Genomic DNA, 20397 nt, shown 5'->3' on the forward strand with positions numbered 1-20397 from the left:
ACCTCACACTCATCAGGACTGTCTCTGTTTTCTGCCAGCAGTACCGGGTCTGACTGCTGAAGACAGCGGCCACCTGGGGCGCAGGGCTTGGCGGCTCCGGTGTTCTTCAGCTCCGTTGGTGGTGGAAGCTGTGTGGAGATCCGGCTCTTCTCTCGCCAGGCGTCTTCTATCGTCAAGCCTGCCCACATGTCACCTGGTGTATGATTGACATTCCACCATATTGTTTTGTCTGTACGTCGTTGTGCGATTCACAACATTAAATTGTTACTTTTGGCTTATCCATTGTCCGTTCATTAATGCCCCCTGTTGTGGGTCCGTGTCATGACACTTTCACAACAATATTTTACTTTGTTTTCTTTTGTTAATGTTAAGATCATGAAATGAGTAGACAATGCCCTAATTCATACGGTTACAGTACATAGAAAAACCAAACACCATATTTGTTCTACTAGAAGGGTATGTGCTCAAATGACAAGCAATTTTATGTTCAAAATAAGTCATGTTAACATTTCTATATGCAATAAATGCAATGTTTGGTTTAGGTGTGCTTCTATTTATTTGTATAATAGAGGAAATATGGTACATAAATTGGTCTCAGTCATGATGCTTACTTACCCGGTAATTATCATCTGGTTCATCTCCTTCCTCCCCATCACCATGCTGAAAATCATCATCTTCATCATCTCCTCCAGAGTCAACTCCATTGTCATGCCATTCATCATCATCCCCCTGATCCATTTCTTCATTTTGTCCTGAGTCTCCACCCTCGTCTGGCCCCATATCATCCTCGCCTTCCTTGTTGCTATCAATATGCCAAGTGTTATCATCTTCAACGTTATGATCAGATCCAACATCACCACCATACCACATGTCTGCAGAATCTGCTTGGTCTATTTCATTGAGAACATCATCCTCGGTTCCATTGTCCACTAGATCATCCTGTTCTAAAACCACCCCACCTTCTTGAGAACTACTATGTTGAAACACAGCTCCATTTCTGATGTCCACTCGATCATTCATTGGTAAGTCAGTTTCAGGTTGTTCAACATCAGTGACACAGTGGTTACAATCAATCCCTTCATCAGTCTTTGGATGCTCCTAGGATACATGCACCTTTAGCAACATGAATTTCAAGTATGCAGAGAAGTGGCATTTAATATTTTTTTTAATCTTGATTGATGTTTATCTAAATTTAAAAATTTCTCATAAAATTAATAAAAGGAAAAAGTCACTATACATTATCTTCAATCAGTCAATCAATCAATTTTTTTATATAGCGCCAAATCACAACAAACAGTTGCCCCAAGGCGCTTTATATTGTAAGGCAAGGCCATACAATAATTATGTAAAACCCCAACGGTCAAAACGACCCCCTGTGAGCAAGCACTTGGCTACAGTGGGAAGGAAAAACTCCCTTTTAACAGGAAGAAACCTCCAGCAGAACCAGGCTCAGGGAGGGGCAGTCTTCTGCTGGGACTGGTTGGGGCTGAGGGAGAGAACCAGGAAAAAGACATGCTGTGGAGGGGAGCAGAGATCAGTCACTAATGATTAAATGCAGAGTGGTGCATACAGAGCAAAAAGAGAAAGAAACAGTGCATCATGGGAACCCCCCAGCAGTCTACGTCTATAGCAGCATAACTAAGGGATGGTTCAGGGTCACCTGATCCAGCCCTAACTATAAGCTTTAGCAAAAAGGAAAGAGGAAAGAGGAAAGCAAACAGAAATATTGTTCAAATGGAAACAATTCAAATAGTGAAAACAGCCATACTAATTTTGTTTCCATTTCAACTGGTTATTCTATACATGCTGTAGATCATAATATAGCCAACATTCAAGAATCTACAAATTAACCGTATACATGCCAGATTCATTATTTCTAACCGTATACAAGCCAATCAAGTGGACAATGATTAGAATTGTGTGGCATTATGTTACATGTGTTTTTCTTCGTGAAAGAAATCTTAATATTTTCGCATGCCTCGTTTAGTCTCTTATTTTTTTTTTTTCAAATACCTCCCCCGCAATGCTACAATACTTTTGGAGTACACCTCCCCCCAGCCCGATTGTTAGTGACACCCCCAGTCTAAACATAAGGCAAAACGGGTCTCTTTTGTACTTACGAGAGCAACCGACTGTGAAGAGTTGAGATCAATGGTTTCACCACCTACAATTCTTCTTCTCTTTCGTCAATTACATTTCGTTTGTCTTGGAAGAGAGATATCGGGATTAATCCCATATTGTCTGTAATGTTGTCGAAGCGTGTCAACCGAAATATGGCCGTTGGGTTGTTGGTGTTTCTTCTTCTTCTTCTTCTGTAACTTTTATTGGCGGCTTGCAATCTTGGTGCACTACCGCCATCAACTGCACTGAGGTGTTATCACTTTGGGATGGCAATGGACAACTAAACTAAAAAACAAAAAAAAAAACACTAACGTCTCCTCGCAAGCTGTGGACGTCGGGTTGTTGTTGCTGTTGTTGTTGTTGTTCTTCTTCTTCTTCTTCTTCGTGTTTAAAGGCGGCTGGCAACCAGCTTATATGGAGCATTACCGCCACCACCCGGACTGCAGTGTTGGTCAGGAGAGGCCGTCAGGTTATGTGCGCATGCGTATAACAGAACAGTGCCCACAATGATTCAAATAAATACATTTTTTGAAATAAATGAAACAAAAAATTAAAATAGAATTAACCTTTCAGTTTTTTAATAAAAACATCTAAAACTTAGATCAGTGTGAACAAATAAACACGTATAAGTCATGAAACTGTCTCTGGGTCATAGGTCATTATATCCCATGATGCCACGTGCTCATAGGATCACGCCATTTTAAAACGAGAATGATCTTGGAGAAAGACCGCGTCACTTTTGTCTGTTTCCTTTATTTCACATTTACGCTTGTATAATGGTGAAATACGCCATTTTTGAATTTTTTGAGGAAGATGCCATTGAAGTAGGCGAATTCAAGTGGATTGTTGGCCACGAAGAGATTGCAGAGTCTTCGATTGGAAGTAAAACAGAGGTATGGCTTGTGTTACGTTGTTAAAAAGCTTTTAAACTGTGATCACCTCGGACATCACACAATAAGAGAATGGAGTTCCGAGTGCATGCGTGGGCTCCGGGCTGTCCAGCCAACCAGGAGTTATCCCGAACGGCAGTTCCATATTATACCATCTGAGAAATGCAGGCGTGAGAAAGGGCTCGCTGCAATCATCAGGGCCGCTGTAAACACCGATGGGAATATCAACAAAAAGGAACAATGGACTCCCAAGTCCGGTCCTGCTGTGTTCTGCCCATTTCATCTCGTAAATACTTTTTTGTGTTAATATTCGATTTCAGTTTTAAATTGATTCAACAATGCTTCACGATTGACGAACAAAGTTTGCTGCCTACCAGACGTTCAACTCGCACATGCACACTCGGAACTCCAATCTCGCTTATTTCGACCAGCATTTTGAAGGTGAATCTAAGACCTGCTTCAACACTAGTTCTGGACTTGGAAACTCATTTTACCATTGAATAAAACATGCTCCATTTGTTTGCAATGCTCGCCCTATTTATGTAAGGACACCCCCCCCCCTCCATTGTGTCATGTACAAGTTCCTTTGTCCTGTTGATTGGATGAAAAGATGAAATTCATGTTTTGTAACAACCAAGCACTTTTTATCTACAGCATAATTACACTCAACAAAAATATAAACGCAACACTTTTGGTTTTGCTCCCATTTTGTATGAGATGAACTCAAAGATCTAAAACTTTTTCCACATACACATATCACCATTTCCCTCAAATATTGTTCACAAACCAGTCTAAATCTGTGATAGTGAGCACTTCTCCTTTGCTGAGATAATCCATCCCACCTCACAGGTGTGCCATATCAAGATGCTGATTAGACACCATGATTAGTGCACAGGTGTGCCTTAGACTGCCCACAATAAAAGGCCACTCTGAAAGGTGCAGTTTTATCACACAGCACAATGCCACAGATGTCGCAAGATTTGAGGGAGCGTGCAGTTGGCATGCTGACAGCAGGAATGTCAACCAGAGCTGTTGCTTGTGTATTGAATGTTCATTTCTCTACCATAAGCTGTCTCCAAAGGCGTTTCAGAGAATTTGGCAGTACATCCAACCAGCCTCACAACCGCAGACCACATGTAACCACACCAGCCCAGGACCTCCACATCCAACATGTTCACCTCCAAGATCGTCTGAGACCAGCCACTCGGACAGCTGCTGAAACAATCGGTTTGCATAACCAAAGAATTTCTGCACAAACTGTCAGAAACCGTCTCAGGGAAGCTCATCTGCATGCTCGTCGTCCTCATCGGGGTCTCGACCTGACTCCAGTTCGTCGTCGTAACCGACTTGAGTGGGCAAATGCTCACATTCACTGGCGTTTGGCACGTTTGAGAGGTGTTCTCTTCATGGATGAATCCCGGTTCACACTGTTCAGGGCAGATGGCAGACAGCGTGTGTGGCATCGTGTGGGTGAGCGGTTTTCTGATGTCAGTGTTGTGGATCGAGTGGCCCATGGTGGCGGTGGGGTTATGGTATGGGCAGGCGTCTGTTATGGACGAAAAACACAGGTGCATTTTATTGATGGCATTTTGAATGCACAGAGATACCGTGACGAGATCCTGAGGCCCATTGTTGTGCCATACATCCAAGAACATCACCTCATGTTGCAGCAGGATAATGCACGGCCCCATGTTGCAAGGATCTGTACACAATTCTTGGAAGCTGAAAATGTCCCAGTTCTTGCATGGCCGGCATACTCACTGAACATGTCACCCACTGAGCATGTTTGGGATGCTGTGGACCGGCGTATACGACAGCGTGTACCAGTTCCTGCCAATATTCAGCAACTTCGCACAGCCATTGAAGAGGAGTGGACCAACATTCCACAGGCCACAATTGACAACCTGATCAACTCTATGTGAAGGAGATGTGTTGCACTGCATGAGGCAAATGGTGGTCACACCAGATACTGACTGGTATCCCCCCCCAATAAAACAAAACTGCACCTTTCAGAGTGGCCTTTTATTGTGGGCAGTCTAAGGCACACCTGTGAGGTGGGATGGATTATCTCAGCAAAGGAGAAGTGCTCACTATCACAGATTTCGACTGGTTTGTGAACAATATTTGAGGGAAATGGTGATATTGTGTATGTGGAAAAAGTTTTAGATCTTTGAGTTCATCTCATACAAAATGGGAGCAAAACCAAAAGTGTTGCGTTTATATTTTTGTTGAGTGTAAATTCCATAGCGTTCATTCCTACTTTTCCTATGTGAGTTCCATTACAAAATATAATGTTACCCCTAAGGTACAATGTGTGACTACTCAGCAACTTCTCAGACAAAGGAATTCCGACGAGGGGCTGGACGACTCCTCCCACAAGGAGTGCTCACAGGCGAATGACGTCACCGACAGGCGTGGAAAAACTCACGCATGCGCACGAGGGTTCATGCATGTCTGACGTAAAAACATATGAATGAAATCCATATAGTTTTTGAAAAAAATAAAAAGGACCTATACTTTATGGACAGCCGTCGTAATTAAATATCACATCCTAATACCTTAAAGAATTAACATTCATGTACCTTCTATTTCAGATGATCTTCCAAGCTTGCGCCAAGCAGCAAATAAGTATGCAAAGAATACATATGTATGTTTGCAGACACCAAACCAGAAAAGGGTGAGAGTGAAAAACCCAAGGGTTTGATTCGTCCTCAGAAGATGAAGATGATCGTCCACTATTGCAGGTACCATTTTCTATATTTGCTTCTTGAATCATCAATGATCTGTAAATTTCCTCCCTAAATAGACACCCTCATTATATCTGACACAAAACAAACAATACTTGTGCCTATTTGAGGCAATTTATCAACATGGTATTTAAATTTACATGCTTTCATATCCTGCAGATTTCACCATTATCTCGAATGAGAAACTGAAAATGAGTTCACAGCATTTGTGCAGTTTTTGTCAAAGAAATGCTTCTTCTGGAATTTGATGGTGACTTTGACAGCGTATGCCATCCAGTAACATTGCTCTCTTAATGGCAGTTTAGGGATTGTTTTCTTCATGAATGCACTATGATAGTGTCTGTGTATGTCCTTGTCACGTGTGTATTTCACTTTGTTAATGTTGCAATATAATTTTGTCTCTGTAGATTAAGAAGAAAAGGAATGTGGTTTCAAAGAACAATGATGAACTGGCAAGAGCTATAGAGAAGGAAATGAAAGAGAAGGTCTGTATAAAGTAACATTATGATTGTTTCCAAGGAATGGTATAATAGTATATAGAGATAAAGTACATTTACTGCCATGCTTTACATACACATCATATTAAACTGTTCTTTTTACCACACATGTACAGACCCCAGTGGCTTCACAAGCAGAAGAATGTATTTTGAGTCCTGAGGTAAGCTACATCTACAATTCTTACTGTTCTTTGCTTGCTTTATTTATCATCGCAACTCTTTGTTTAATTTCAGTAGGGTTAAATTAATCATGATTATTATTCTGTTACAGAGTGAAGATGATGAAGTAATGGACAAGGGCATGGAGAAAGGTCAGTTCACACATGTTCATAGTGAACTGTTCACATTCATAGATCACCATTTCAATTTTGAATTAGTTCAAAGTTCAGTTCATTTTTAGGTGAGAAATTAAAATGAAAGACTGAACTTGTTTTTCAAACTATGACTTCAACCACTATGCCTACCTTCTAGCCTAAAACTGTTCACTGTAGATCTTAAATTCTATCGCACAAAATGTAAGTTTTTGCATATATAGTGTTAGATAATATCTGTGATAATTCCTTGTTTTATGTTAGCTATTAAGTATTTGTGTTATTTGTTTGGAAGTTCTGAGAAATATGTTAAGTTTTACTCTATCATCTGTCCAAGTTTCAGACACAGGGAGAGCTCCCCCTGTTGGTGAGAGCCAGTAACATTAGAAATGTTAGACTAAACCACACCTATGTAACACCAACAAGGTATAAAAAGTGTTGTATGACTCATTTTAGGGGCCTTTCACAAGATGGACACTGTCTGTGAGGGTCCCAGGCCTGCTTTCTAATGTGACCTTGAATAAACTCAAAATGAGGAATACAATGGTTTGGTTTTTTGGTAAGGGGCAGAATTTTACATAAAAAGAACCAGGTAGAAATAACAATAGTATGCCTGAAACTTGAGAGACCACGTATGTGGAGATAAAAAAAATCATATATCTAACAGTTTTGGTCGTAGGGGAAAGCGGGGAACAATGAATCAGTAGCTATTTCTGCAAAACTACAAATATATTTGCAGCAGTTATGCCATATTTTTATGCATAAAGACATTACCTTTATAAATTTGTGTTTTGTTTTTGGATGCATTAAGGGTAAAACTAAGTGGCAAGTGAAGTCAGTTTTTTCCTATCAAAAGTAAATTTCGTGATGTCAGTGTCTTTGTATTTATTTCTCACAACAGAGGCAAGGTGGCCCAAAAAAAATGATTAGTTAGAAGACGACCCCGTCCAACTGATGAGCATGTGTTATGTCTTCTCCAGACTATCAGCTATTTGATAACATGACTCGTGTGTGTCACATCTAACCGGGGGCACAGTGAATCAGTCTAGAAGGTGATTTACTAAGCCCCAGTATCAAGTGGATGACAAATATTACTTGTTGAAGTTTCGACCTTTATTTTTCCATGAATTATTTCTATAATATGTGTATATAAACAAATTTTCATGTTTGAACAGAAATGATGACAGTTGTATATATAAGTCTTACCACAAGCAGAAGCAGGCCGGCTTGTCATGAACCTTTGGTGATTTTTGTAGTTTAGCTTGAATTTTTAATCCTCACAAATCTGTCTTTCTTTTAGACTTGCCTGATTTACTGGATGTGGTAAAAAATTTAAAAGCTGCACCATGCTCTTCACAGCATGCCTCAGCTTCACAGCATGCCTCTCCTGCACATGCATCCACTTCATCTTCTACTGCTTGTTCACCAGCTCATTCCGAAGATACAAGTGGCGAGGACATGGTAGGTGCAATAATAATAATAGAATATTCAAAATTAAACCCAGGCAATAATATTTTTTCTTCCATTTGTGCACATCAAGCCTCCCTGGTGAAAAAAAAGAGATGTTTTTCTTATTCTAGACAATGCTTTGTACGAGTATACTGTTTGTTGTAGGAAACTTTTCTTACTAGTGTACATCATCTCAAGCTTTATTTTGTGCCTAACCTAGTGTCTTTTAATTTCAGGTAACTTTGTGGCCAGGGGTGGCCATAACAGTTTGGCTAAAGAGATTACTAAATGCAAAAAAAAAAACAAAAAACAAATGTTAAAGAATACACAAACACCCTGCTGCGGATGATTCACACACCAGAATTGTTACAATCATCTTCCCTCACTGGGAAGAAAAGCAATGCTTTTAAAGATGTGAGTGCCAAAAAGAAGCTGCCTGGTGTAGAGTTCGCAATTGGCAAGTTAACTGGCAGAACAATAACAATATTAATACGAGGGCTGTCAATAAAGTAAGGGTCCTTTTTATTTTTTTCAAAAACTATATGGATTTCATTCATATGTTTTTACGTCAGACATGCTTGAACCCTCGTGCGCATGCGTGAGTTTTTCCACGCCTGTCGGTGACGTCATTCGCCTGTGAGCACTCCTTGTGGGAGGAGTCGTCCAGCCCCTCGTCGGAATTCCTTTGTCTGAGAAGTTGCTGAGAGACTGGCGCTTTGTTTGATCAAAATTTTTTCTAAACCTGTGAGACACATCGAAGTGGACACGGTTTGAAAAATCAAGCTGGTTTTCAATGAAAATTTTAACGTCTGATGAGAGATTTTGAGGTGATACTGTCGCTTTAAGGACTTCCCACGGAGCGAGACATCGTGCAGCGCTCTCAGCCGCCGTCGTCAGCCTGTTTCAAGCTGAAAACCTCCACATTTCAGGCTCTGTTGGTCCAGGACGTCGTGAGAGAACAGAGAAGTTTCAGAAGAAGTCAGTTTCAGCATTTTATTCGGATATTCCACTGTTAAAGGAGATTTTTTTAATGAAAGACGTGCGGACGGGTCCGCGCGTCGGGACGCAGCTGGCGCGGTGCGGCGGCACAGGAAAAACACCTCCGTGTTGATAACCATTTGTAAAATCCAGGCGGCTTTTGATGGCTTTCAGTGGAGTGAGTATATGAGAAATTGTTTAACAGCTGGACATGTTCCAACTTGTCCTTAAGGCTTCCAACGGAGGTGTTTTTCCTGTGGCGGAGCGTCGCAGCGGCTGCGAGCTGACGCTGCAATCTGCCCGCACCGTGGGAAGTCCTTAAAGCGACAGTATCACCTCAAATCTCTCATCAGCCGTTAAAATTTTCAACGGAAACCAGCTTAATTTTTTGAACCGTGTCCCCCTCGATGTGTCCTCACAGGTTTAGAAAAATTTTTGATCAAACAAAGCGCCAGTCTCTCAGCAACTTCTCAGACAAAGGAATTCCGACGAGGGGCTGGACGACTCCTCCCACAAGGAGTGCTCACAGGCGAATGACGTCACCGACAGGCGTGGAAAAACTCATGCATGCGCACGAGGGTTCAAGCATGTCTGACGTAAAAACATATGAATGAAATCCATATAGTTTTTCAAAAAAATAAAAAGGACCTATACTTTATTGACAGCCCTCTTATAACATATTTCCTCTATGACAAGCACAGGTCCGATAGAGGCACACCTAGACCAAAAATTAAATTATTTCAAAACAGAAATGTTAAAATATTACTCATTTTGACCATAAAAACACTCGTTATTTACATAAGCCCATGCGCTTCTAATAGAGGAAATACGGTAATGTTTTTCCCCTGATTTGGGAACTGGTGGTATCATTTTACAAGTAAAATGTCTTGGAGAATTATTTTTGAATAACCGTTTTAATTGCTGTTTAACCCTATGCTGGTTGGTTTTGCTTTTATCTGTATGCTGCATCCACAATTCACAGATTTTATTTTATTTTTTTCATATGCAGATTATATCAAAGAACAGACCCGTTCTCCTGATGTTCAACCAGTCAAAAACGGCCATCACTCACCTGTTGAACATGGAAAGCAAACGCCTACTGAAGAAGAAGTGTGATACCACTGATGAAAGCCTTGCCCTAAGTTAATGTTCAGTATTCACTCCAATAAAAAGTTAAATTGTCACTGTTTGTGTATTTGTGAAATAAATTTTATATTTAAATGTTTAATTGTTCCTATTATCCTTTGTATATTTTATGGCATAATGACTTGTAGGTTCTTATAGATAACCTATAGGTTGATCTATAGGTTAGTTAGAAATCCTATAGGTTATCGTATAAGCTCCTAAAGGTTGATCTATAGCTTCTGATAGAAATCCTATAGGTTATCGTATAGGTTCTTATAGGGGCCCTATAGGTTGTTCTATAGGTTCCAATAGAAATTCTATGGGTTGGTGTATAGGTTCTTATAGAGTTCCTATAGGTTCTTATGGGGGCCCTATGGGATCAGATAGAAATGCTATGGGTTGGCCTATAGGTTCCTATAGAGAGCCTATGGGTTGTCCTTTAGGTTCTTATAGCTGTCCTATAGGACCGCCTATGGGATCCTATAGGCGAAACGTCCCAATTGCCTATAGGCACTTATAGGTTTTTCTATAGAAGCCTATAGGTTGCTCTATGGGCTTGTCTATGGAAATTCTATAGACTAGCCTATAGCAACCTATAGGCCATGCCTATAGGATTTCCTATAGATTTTTTTTGTAAGCGTTAAACATTGAACTAGCATATATATATATATATATATATATATATATATGTGTGTGTGTGTGTGTGTGTGTGTGTGTGTGTGTGTGGTGAATGAGGGTGAGGCAGCCTATTAGATAATTAATAGCTAATAGGCTAAGCTATAATTGTAGCAGTATACTGTATAAACAAAGGCTTAGATATAATATGTTATAGGTTTTATCTAAGGTTTACCCTATTTGTTAGGTTATGCTTAGCTAATCTAGGTAGAAGAAATTCCATCTTCTACATGTTTTTAATGGGAACCCCAAACTTAGATATTATTTCTTGATGTCTATTAGAAACTCTTTTGAACTGAGAACCAATTGTTATACAGAAACCCTTGTTTAACTAATCTACTAGTAAGTTTATGGTTTCTAGTGGAAAAACTTTGGTAATTATCAAAGATGCGACCAATTCTGACTAATTGAGAGGTGTAAACAACTTATGTAAGTTTACTTGGTATGTTACTACTCATACAAGGAAATTTTACAATATGAAAGTTAAAATCATCCCGTTTGTCGAAAACGGCTGTTGTAAACTGTCTATCTATAATGCTCAACTCTATATCTAAGTATGAGAGTTTTTTTATTGTTTTCGTAGTGTTTTTTAGTTCTAATTCTGATGGATAAATATTTTTAATTCATTCTCAAAATTAGGGTTATTTAAAGTAAGTAGGTCATCAATGTAACGGAAGGTATTATAAAGGTTTTTGCTGACTTGCTATTATTTTTACGTTTATCTTTCATAAATTTGTTGTTGTGAAAGTGTAGGAACACGGACCCACAACAGGGGGCGTAAATGAACAGGCAATGGATAAGCCAAACAGTAACAATTTAATGTTGTAAATTGTGCACAACGGAATACAGACAATAACAAGTTTGGAACTACTGTCAATTACACGTTGGGTGACGTGTGGGCAGGCTCGAGGATAGGAGACGCCCGTCCAGAACCGAGCCGGATCCCACACGGCCCTCACCGCCAACGGATCTGAAGAACACCGGAGCCGCCAAGTCCTGAGTCCCCAGGTGGCCACCATCTCCAGCTGTCAGACCTGGCACTGCTGGCAGAGAACAAAACAGCACAGGTGAGTGTGAGTACGCACACTCAGTAATCCCACAGTCTGTGTTCTTTTGGGAGGAGAGCACCTCCACCTCCAATCACACACACGTGCAGCTCCTGTCTAACCACTTATCTGGTTGGGGTGTGAAGCGAAGCCGTCGCTGATCACACCAAACGCCAATCCAGCAGATAAGGCACACCACAGGAAAGCGGCTGCAAAAAGAGTTCAGACTATGACACAGTTTTCAGTACAGCAGAGAATTACCTCCAAGGTAGCTGATTTCTCGGCGGGGAGGTGGAGTTGCAGTCCAGGCCTTTATGGTGGTGGTGATGTGGATGAGTGACAGCTGGTGCTGATGACGAGTGACAGCTGTCACTCCCGGTTGCTATGACGCCCTCTCGTGCTTGAAGCCCACACTTCAAGCAGGGCGCCATCTGGTGGTGGTGGGCCAGCAGTACCTCCTCTTCAGCGGCCCACACAACATTTGTATTCATAATAAAAAAGGGAAAGGTTAGCTAAAATTGGAGCACAATCTGTTCCCATAGGTATCCCTATTGTTTGTTTCAAAATTCTGTTGCCAACCTCTATATCGATATTGTCTACGAGGAATTCTATATGCTAAATCATATTTTCCTCAGTTATATTATGATACCGTGTTGATGTAGTGTTAGACCAATATGTTGTGCTATCATTTCTAATAACGATATATTTCAAACCTCTAATTCTAAAAGCTTCCCTGACTAGTTCACTGATACTATAAGTTGGTCATGTCGGATGTTAGTATACAGGGTGAGGACACATTTACATTGTTGGTACAGATTTGTGGACTGATCCTTTAAATTGATAGTGAAGACATTAACTGTGGTGACTATGACATTGTTGAAATGGATGTACGGGAAGCTGGACAGACTTAGAGATAAAATACAACAAAATGCATGACAAGATGCTTAGATGGTTAATAGCTGGGACAAGCAGACATAATCTGTAAACCAGGAAGATTGTAGAGAATGTAAGCATAGGGGGAGAACTAGCTCATTTCAAGGTTGACTTTTTTAAATTCACAGATTAAAGTATAAATAATGAAGCGCTTTTATGTTTAGTGTAGTTTAAGTGCTTACAGTATGGTGTGTACTTATGTTCTTTATTTCAGAATGTTGGAATAAACATTAAAGACATCTGTACTTTAATTTTTTTGAGAATCAGTGACTACTTAAACAATTATATCGCCAATGAGCGGTGTACAATTGTACCCACATTTCATAGGCAAACATCATTGGTCAGTGAACCCATCAAAGACAACCGCACATCCAAAGGCAGACGTGAGAACATGGATAAGCTGCATAAAGGTTCAGTTAGCGATCCTTCCAAAGACGGCCTTATTGGCTGTGATAATGGTAGCAATCAACACCCTAATGAGTATGAAGGAGCTGTGGGATGTGACCAACTTGGTGCTGTTGTGTCTGACTTCTACATTGACATAGATGACGCTCTTGATGATCCAAGATTCCAAGAAGTCAAGGATTCCAGCAGTATCATTTCCAGCTATGCCCATCAGTACAAAGTGGGGGACCTACTAGGAAACGGAACTTTTGGCCAAGTGTTTAAATGCGTTGAACTACAAAATGGAACTCCAGTTGCTATCAAGTTTCAAAACCTTGAAAGGGCTCAACATGAGTTTGATATGATGGAAACAATCTTGCATTATCTTACTGACCCTCAGAGATATCATTTGATTCATTGTTGCGACTACTTCCAACATGGTCCAAATTATTGCCTCGTCTATGAGTTGTTGGACAAGAGTCTTTGGGATGTTCTGAATGAGAGGAGATTCTTCTACATGTATGAAATAAGGCCCATCATGCATCAGCTGCTTGTGGCCCTACAAGCCCTTGAATGGATTGGCATAATTCACTGTGACATCAAAGCTGACAATATTATGTTTGTAAACCTTAAAGAGGAACCATTAAGGGTCAAGTTAATTGATTTTGGGTGTGCCAAATATGCATCAGAAGTAGAAGCTGGCATGAAGTGTCAACCTGTATCATTAAGGGCTCCAGAGGTGATCCTGGGCCTGAAATTCACAACGGCCATTGATATGTGGTCTCTAGGTTTGATCATGGTATCCATGCTCATGGGGTGTTACCTGTTCTATGCAACCTATGAATATGATTTGCTCAAGCTTATCATAGAAACTCTAGGACAGCCACCAACGGACCTTCTGAATAATGCAAAGTATGCTAAGACTTTCTTTAAGAAAGATGGGGATGTCTGGAGGTTCAAAACGGCAGAAGAATATGAAGCCTCAGGACAGCACATAGATGTTGAGCTAAAACGCTCATTGAGAAATCTCGATGAGATAAAAGACTGTTATACTGTTGATAATTGTGTGGAGTATCAAGACCTGTGTGACATTATAGACCTGCTGCAGAAAATGCTGAAGGTGGATCCCAGAGAGAGAATTACACCATCAGAGGCTCTACAGCATAACTACATCACCATGCAGGAAGTGGAGAAAACTCTTCCTTATCTTCAACACTGTTTGGACTCTAAGGTTCTCTGTGCAACGGATCAGTACCTGGATTCCAAAGATGAACACACTGCCAATGTTTCCAGCAACACAGGTTTAACTAGTGGTAGCTCTGACACAGTGCCAGGCTCTGACCACCACAACAATGACAGAGTTATGCTTGACAAAAACAAAACTGTAGTTCACTCTCTCAGAATCAGTGACTGCACAAGAAACTGATTTTATCTCCTCTGAGCAGAGTACAATTGTACCCACATTTCATAGGCAAACATCATTGGTCAGTGAACCCATCAAAGACAACCTCACATCCAAAGGCAGACATGAGAACATGGATAAGCTGCATAAAGGTTCAGTTAGCAATCCTTCCAAAGACGGCCTTATTGGCTGTGATAATGGCAGCAATCAACACCCTAATGAGTATGAAGGAGCTGTGGGATGTGACCAACTTGGTGCTGTTGTGTCTGACTTCTACATTGACATAGATGACACTCTTGATGATCCAAGATTCCAAGAAGTCAAGGATTCCAGCAGTATCATTTCCAGCTATGCCCATCAGTACAAAGTGGGGGACCTACTAGGAAACGGAACTTTTGGCCAAGTGTTTAAATGCGTTGAACTACAAAATGGAACTCCAGTTGCTATCAAGTTTCAAAACCTTGAAACGGCTCAACATGAGTTTGATATGATGGAAACAATCTTGCATTATCTTACTGACCCTCAGAGATATCATTTGATTCATTGTTGCGACTACTTCCAACATGGTCCAAAATATTGCCTCGTCTATGAGTTGTTGGACAAGAGTCTTTGGGATGTTCTGAATGAGAGGAGATTCTTCTACATGTATGAAATAAGGCCCATCATGCATCAGCTGCTTGTGGCCCTACAAGTCCTTGAATGGATTGGCATAATTCACTGTGACATCAAAGATGACAATATTATGTTTGTAAACCTTAAAGAGGAACCATTAAGGGTCAAGTTAATTGATTTTGGGTGTGCCAAATATGCATCAGAAGTAGAAGCTGGCATGAAGTGTCAACCTGTATCATTAAGGGCTCCAGAGGTGATCCTGGGCCTGAAATTCACAACGGCCATTGATATGTGGTCTCTAGGTTTGATCATGGTATCCATGCTCATGGGGTGTTACCTGTTCTATGCAACCTATGAATATGATTTGCTCAAGCTTATCATAGAAACTCTAGGACAGCCACCAACGGACCTTCTGAATAATGCAAAGTATGCTAAGACTTTCTTTAAGAAAGATGGGGATGTCTGGAGGTTCAAAACAGCAGAAGAATATGAAGCCTCAGGACAGCACATAGATGTTGAGCTAAAACGCTCGTTCAGAAATCTCGATGAGATAATAGACTGTTATACTGTTGATAATTGTGTGGAGTATCAAGACCTGTGTGACATTATAGACCTGCTGCAGAAAATGCTGAAGGTGGATCCCAGAGAGAGAATTACACCATCAGAGGCTCTACAGCATAACTACATCACCATGCAGGAAGTGGAGAAAACTCTTTCTTATCTTCAACACTGTTTGGACTCTAAGGTTCTCTGTGCAACGGATCAGTGTCTGGATTCCAAAGATGAACACACTGCCAATGTTTCCAGCAACACAGGTTTAACTAGTGGTAGCTTTGACACAGTGCCAGGCTCTGACCACCACAACAATGACAGAGTTATGCTTGACAAAAACAAAACTGTAGTTCACTCTCTCAGAATCAGTGACTGCACAAGAAACGATTTTATCTCCTCTGAGCAGAGTACAATTGTACCCACATTTCATAGGCAAACATCATTGGTCAGTGAACCCATCAAAGACAACCTCACATCCAAAGGCAGACAAGACATGAGAACATGGATAAGCTGCATAAAGGTTCAGTTAGCAATCCTTCCAAAGACGGCCTTATTGGCTGTGATAATGGCAGCAATCAACACCCTAATGAGTATGAAGGAGCTGTGGGATGTGACCAACTTGGTGCTGTTGTGTCTGACTTCTACATTGACATAGATGACACTCTTGATGATCCAAGATTCCAAGAAGTCAAGGATTCCAGCAGTATCATTTCCAGCTATGCCCATCAGTACAAAGTGGGGGACCTACTAGGAAACGGAACTTTTGGCCAAGTGTTTAAATGCGTTGAACTACAAAATGGAACTCCAGTTGCTATCAAGTTTCAAAACCTTGAAACGGCTCAACATGAGTTTGATATGATGGAAACAATCTTGCATTATCTTACTGACCCTCAGAGATATCATTTGATTCATTGTTGCGACTACTTCCAACATGGTCCAAAATATTGCCTCGTCTATGAGTTGTTGGACAAGAGTCTTTGGGATGTTCTGAATGAGAGGAGATTCTTCTACATGTATGAAATAAGGCCCATCATGCATCAGCTGCTTGTGGCCCTACAAGTCCTTGAATGGATTGGCATAATTCACTGTGACATCAAAGATGACAATATTATGTTTGTAAACCTTAAAGAGGAACCATTAAGGGTCAAGTTAATTGATTTTGGGTGTGCCAAATATGCATCAGAAGTAGAAGCTGGCATGAAGTGTCAACCTGTATCATTAAGGGCTCCAGAGGTGATCCTGGGCCTGAAATTCACAACGGCCATTGATATGTGGTCTCTAGGTTTGATCATGGTATCCATGCTCATAGGGTGTTACCTGTTCTATGCAACCTATGAATATGATTTGCTCAAGCTTATCATAGAAACTCTAGGACAGCCACCAACGGACCTTCTGAATAATGCAAAGTATGCTAAGACTTTCTTTAAGAAAGATGGGGATGTCTGGAGGTTCAAAACGGCAGAAGAATATGAAGCCTCAGGACAGCACATAGATGTTGAGCTAAAACGCTCGTTCAGAAATCTCGATGAGATAAAAGACTGTTATACTGTTGATAATTGTGTGGAGTATCAAGACCTGTGTGACATTATAGACCTGCTGCAGAAAATGCTGAAGGTGGATCCCAGAGAGAGAATTACACCATCAGAGGCTCTACAGCATAACTACATCACCATGCAGGAAGTGGAGAAAACTCTTTCTTATCTTCAACACTGTTTGGACTCTAAGGTTCTCTGTGCAACGGATCAGTGTCTGGATTCCAAAGATGAACACACTGCCAATGTTTCCAGCAACACAGGTTTAACTAGTGGTAGCTTTGACACAGTGCCAGGCTCTGACCACCACAACAATGACAGAGTTATGCTTGACAAAAGCAAAACTGTATTTCACTCTCTCAGAATCAGTGACTGCACAAGAAACGATTTTATCTCCTCTGAGCAGAGTACAATTGTACCCACATTTCATAGGCAAACATCATTGGTCAGTGAACCCATCAAAGACAACCTCACATCCAAAGGCAGACGTGAGAACATGAATAAGCTGCATAAAGGTTCAGTTAGCGATCCTTCCAAAGACGGCCTTATTGGACTGTGATAATGGCAGCAATCAAAACCCCAATAAGTGTGAAGGAATTGTAGGATGTGACCAACTTGGTGCTGCTGTGTCTGACTGCTACACTGACATAGATGATGCTGATGATGATCCAAGATTCGAGCAAATGGAGAGGATACAAATTATTTTCACCAGAATCTTCAGAGTAATCAACAGATTAAAACCCTCCAAAATATCATCCACAATATGACCAGGAGCACATCTTACAGACACAGCCAATTTTGTGAAGAGTCTTCACCCAGTGACCCTGATGCAATGTTTGATTTCTCCTCTGAATCCCGTGATGAAGATATTTTTGACATCATGGAAAGATCTGAGTATTGGCTCAGTGACTATTATGCAATGTGTGAAGTCTCCCCTGAATCTAGATATGAAAACATTTTTGACACCAGCGAAAGATGGGATGAGTCTTCACCCAGTGATCCTGATTGAACCCTGCCTTGAACCTGTTGATGATGTCTTCCCCAATGAACGTGATGCAGTGTTTGAATCCTGCCCAGTCCTTTTGCACAAAAACAATAAACGTATCAGTTTGAACATAAATTTCTTGCCTTTGTGGTGTATTCAGTTGAATATAGGTTGAAGAGGATTTGTAAATCATTGTATTCTGTTTTTATTTACATGTCACACAACGTCCCAATTTCATTGGAATTGGGGTTGTATATGGCTTAGTAACGTAATACAGGGACACAGCAGCCACCAAGGCACATCTGCGTTTTTTTTTTTTTTCCAGGGCACCTGCGCACTCCTGCAATATTTTAAGTAAATATTTAAGTATTATTCGCAGGGGTGGTGGCCAAGTGGTTAATGCGCTTGGTTTCAGTTCGGAAGGTTCTGGGTTCAAATCCCACCCCTGCCACATTTCTCCATGTAATGTGGAGTTGCGTCAGGAAGGGCATCCGGCGTAAAACCTGTGCCAAATCAACATGCAGATCCACCTTGGATTTGCTGTGGCGACCCCGAGTGCAAACAAGGGAGCAGCAGAAGGACTTACTTATGTTAAGTATTATTCGAACTTTAAATTTATTTATTAACAAGCTACAACTGCATGGCCTGTGTCAGTGATGTAATGTTGTTTGGAGTCCACAATAATTAAGGTTTGCGCCACGGCGTCCAGGCCGTGAGCTGGTGTGGGTTGATCAGCATTGACGAATTGTCGGTAAACATCCAAACTTCCAGACAGATCAGCTATGTCGTGAGGATAACATATATATAATTTTCATCATTATGTAAGTCAAAAGTGGAATTCTTAAGAATTAAACATGGCAAAGCAATGTAATTTCAAAGGCGCACATGTCAGATCAATGCAAAAAGAAAACATCAGTAACATAAGAACAAAGACTAATTACGTATAATATGTAGACCTACGTAAAACCACGACATTCAGATAATTTTTGTAGCATGTTTGAAAGCGTTGCAATAGATATTTCTTACCTGATGCCGATAGATTTTGTTAGATAATACCTGTGCTAATTCTTTATTTTATGTTAGCTATCAACTATTTGTGTTATTTGTTTGGAGGTTCTGAGAAATATGTTAAGTTTTACTTTATCATGTGACCAAGTTTCAGACACAGGAAGATCTTCCCCTGTTGGTCAGAGCCAGTAACATTAGAAATGTGAGACTAAACCCACACCCATGTTGACACCCACAAGGTATAAAAAGTGTTTTTATAAAGTGTTGACCAGTATTATAATATTGGTCATTTTGGGTGACTGGGCATGGACGTCGGGCCTCTGAAAATGCATACCGCCCTCCAAACCATGTTTTTGTATTATTATTGGTCTATTACACTAAATTCATTCTGTCTTGACAAAGGTGCCAATACCTGCTCATCTTAAGAGTTGTCCACTGGGGGCAGTGGTGCATATAATGCCAGAAACAACAACAGAGAAGAAGAAGCAAGGCAGTTTCAGCGGTTAGCATCGCCTATTATTTATTTGTGGGGCCATTTTCTCATGTTTGTTGCAGACATGACCACCTCAGTATTCTCTATTGTTTGTCACAGTTCAAGCCCATGGTGCAGCAGAGACGATGCACATATGAGTCGGCAAGAGTGCACGTCAGCATATCAAAAAGCCTCTGCATCCTTTTAATTTCTCATAATTTTTTTTCTGACATGAAGCACTAGGACTTTGAGGACTTGGACCTTCACTGCCTTGCAGAGGTATGTGGATTCTCCAAGCACCTCAGCCCTGTGACCTCATGACTCCGCAGGCTTAGGTTGATAATGTCACTGGATACAGATACCTTTCCTGGATTGCAACCATTGAAGCCAGCCTGGACTGGTGATCCTAAAGTCTTTTCCAGTGCTCAGTGGTGGGCACACTTTCGATAATCCGATAACAGATAATTATAGAAGATAATGTTTTCGTTATCTGATTATCTTTTTAGATAACTTTAAAAACCATTATCGGACTAATTATCTTCTGATGAATTGTCCTCCGATAAGGCAGCAAACCCAGCTGAACAACAGCAAACATTTTTAAAATTTAAAAACAGTTGAGACCTGTTAAAAGTTTCCTAATGCTGCATTCACACCGGGCACGAGCAGACACTACAAATT

General features: G+C 40.7%; 1 protein-coding gene across 1 annotated transcript; it reads left to right on the plus strand.

Moving 5' to 3' along the window:
• The first annotated feature begins 16223 nt into the window (after window positions 1-16223).
• On the plus strand, window positions 16224-17813 carry LOC117503719 (homeodomain-interacting protein kinase 1-like). Its single transcript, XM_034162935.1, has one exon. The coding sequence runs from the start codon at window positions 16224-16226 to the stop codon at window positions 17811-17813; it is 1590 nt and encodes a 529-aa protein (XP_034018826.1).
• Window positions 17814-20397: the final 2584 nt, after the last annotated feature.

The sequence above is a fragment of the Thalassophryne amazonica genome, chromosome 2 (genome assembly GCF_902500255.1).
Source record: "Thalassophryne amazonica chromosome 2, fThaAma1.1, whole genome shotgun sequence".
Classification (NCBI taxonomy): domain Eukaryota; kingdom Metazoa; phylum Chordata; class Actinopteri; order Batrachoidiformes; family Batrachoididae; genus Thalassophryne; species Thalassophryne amazonica.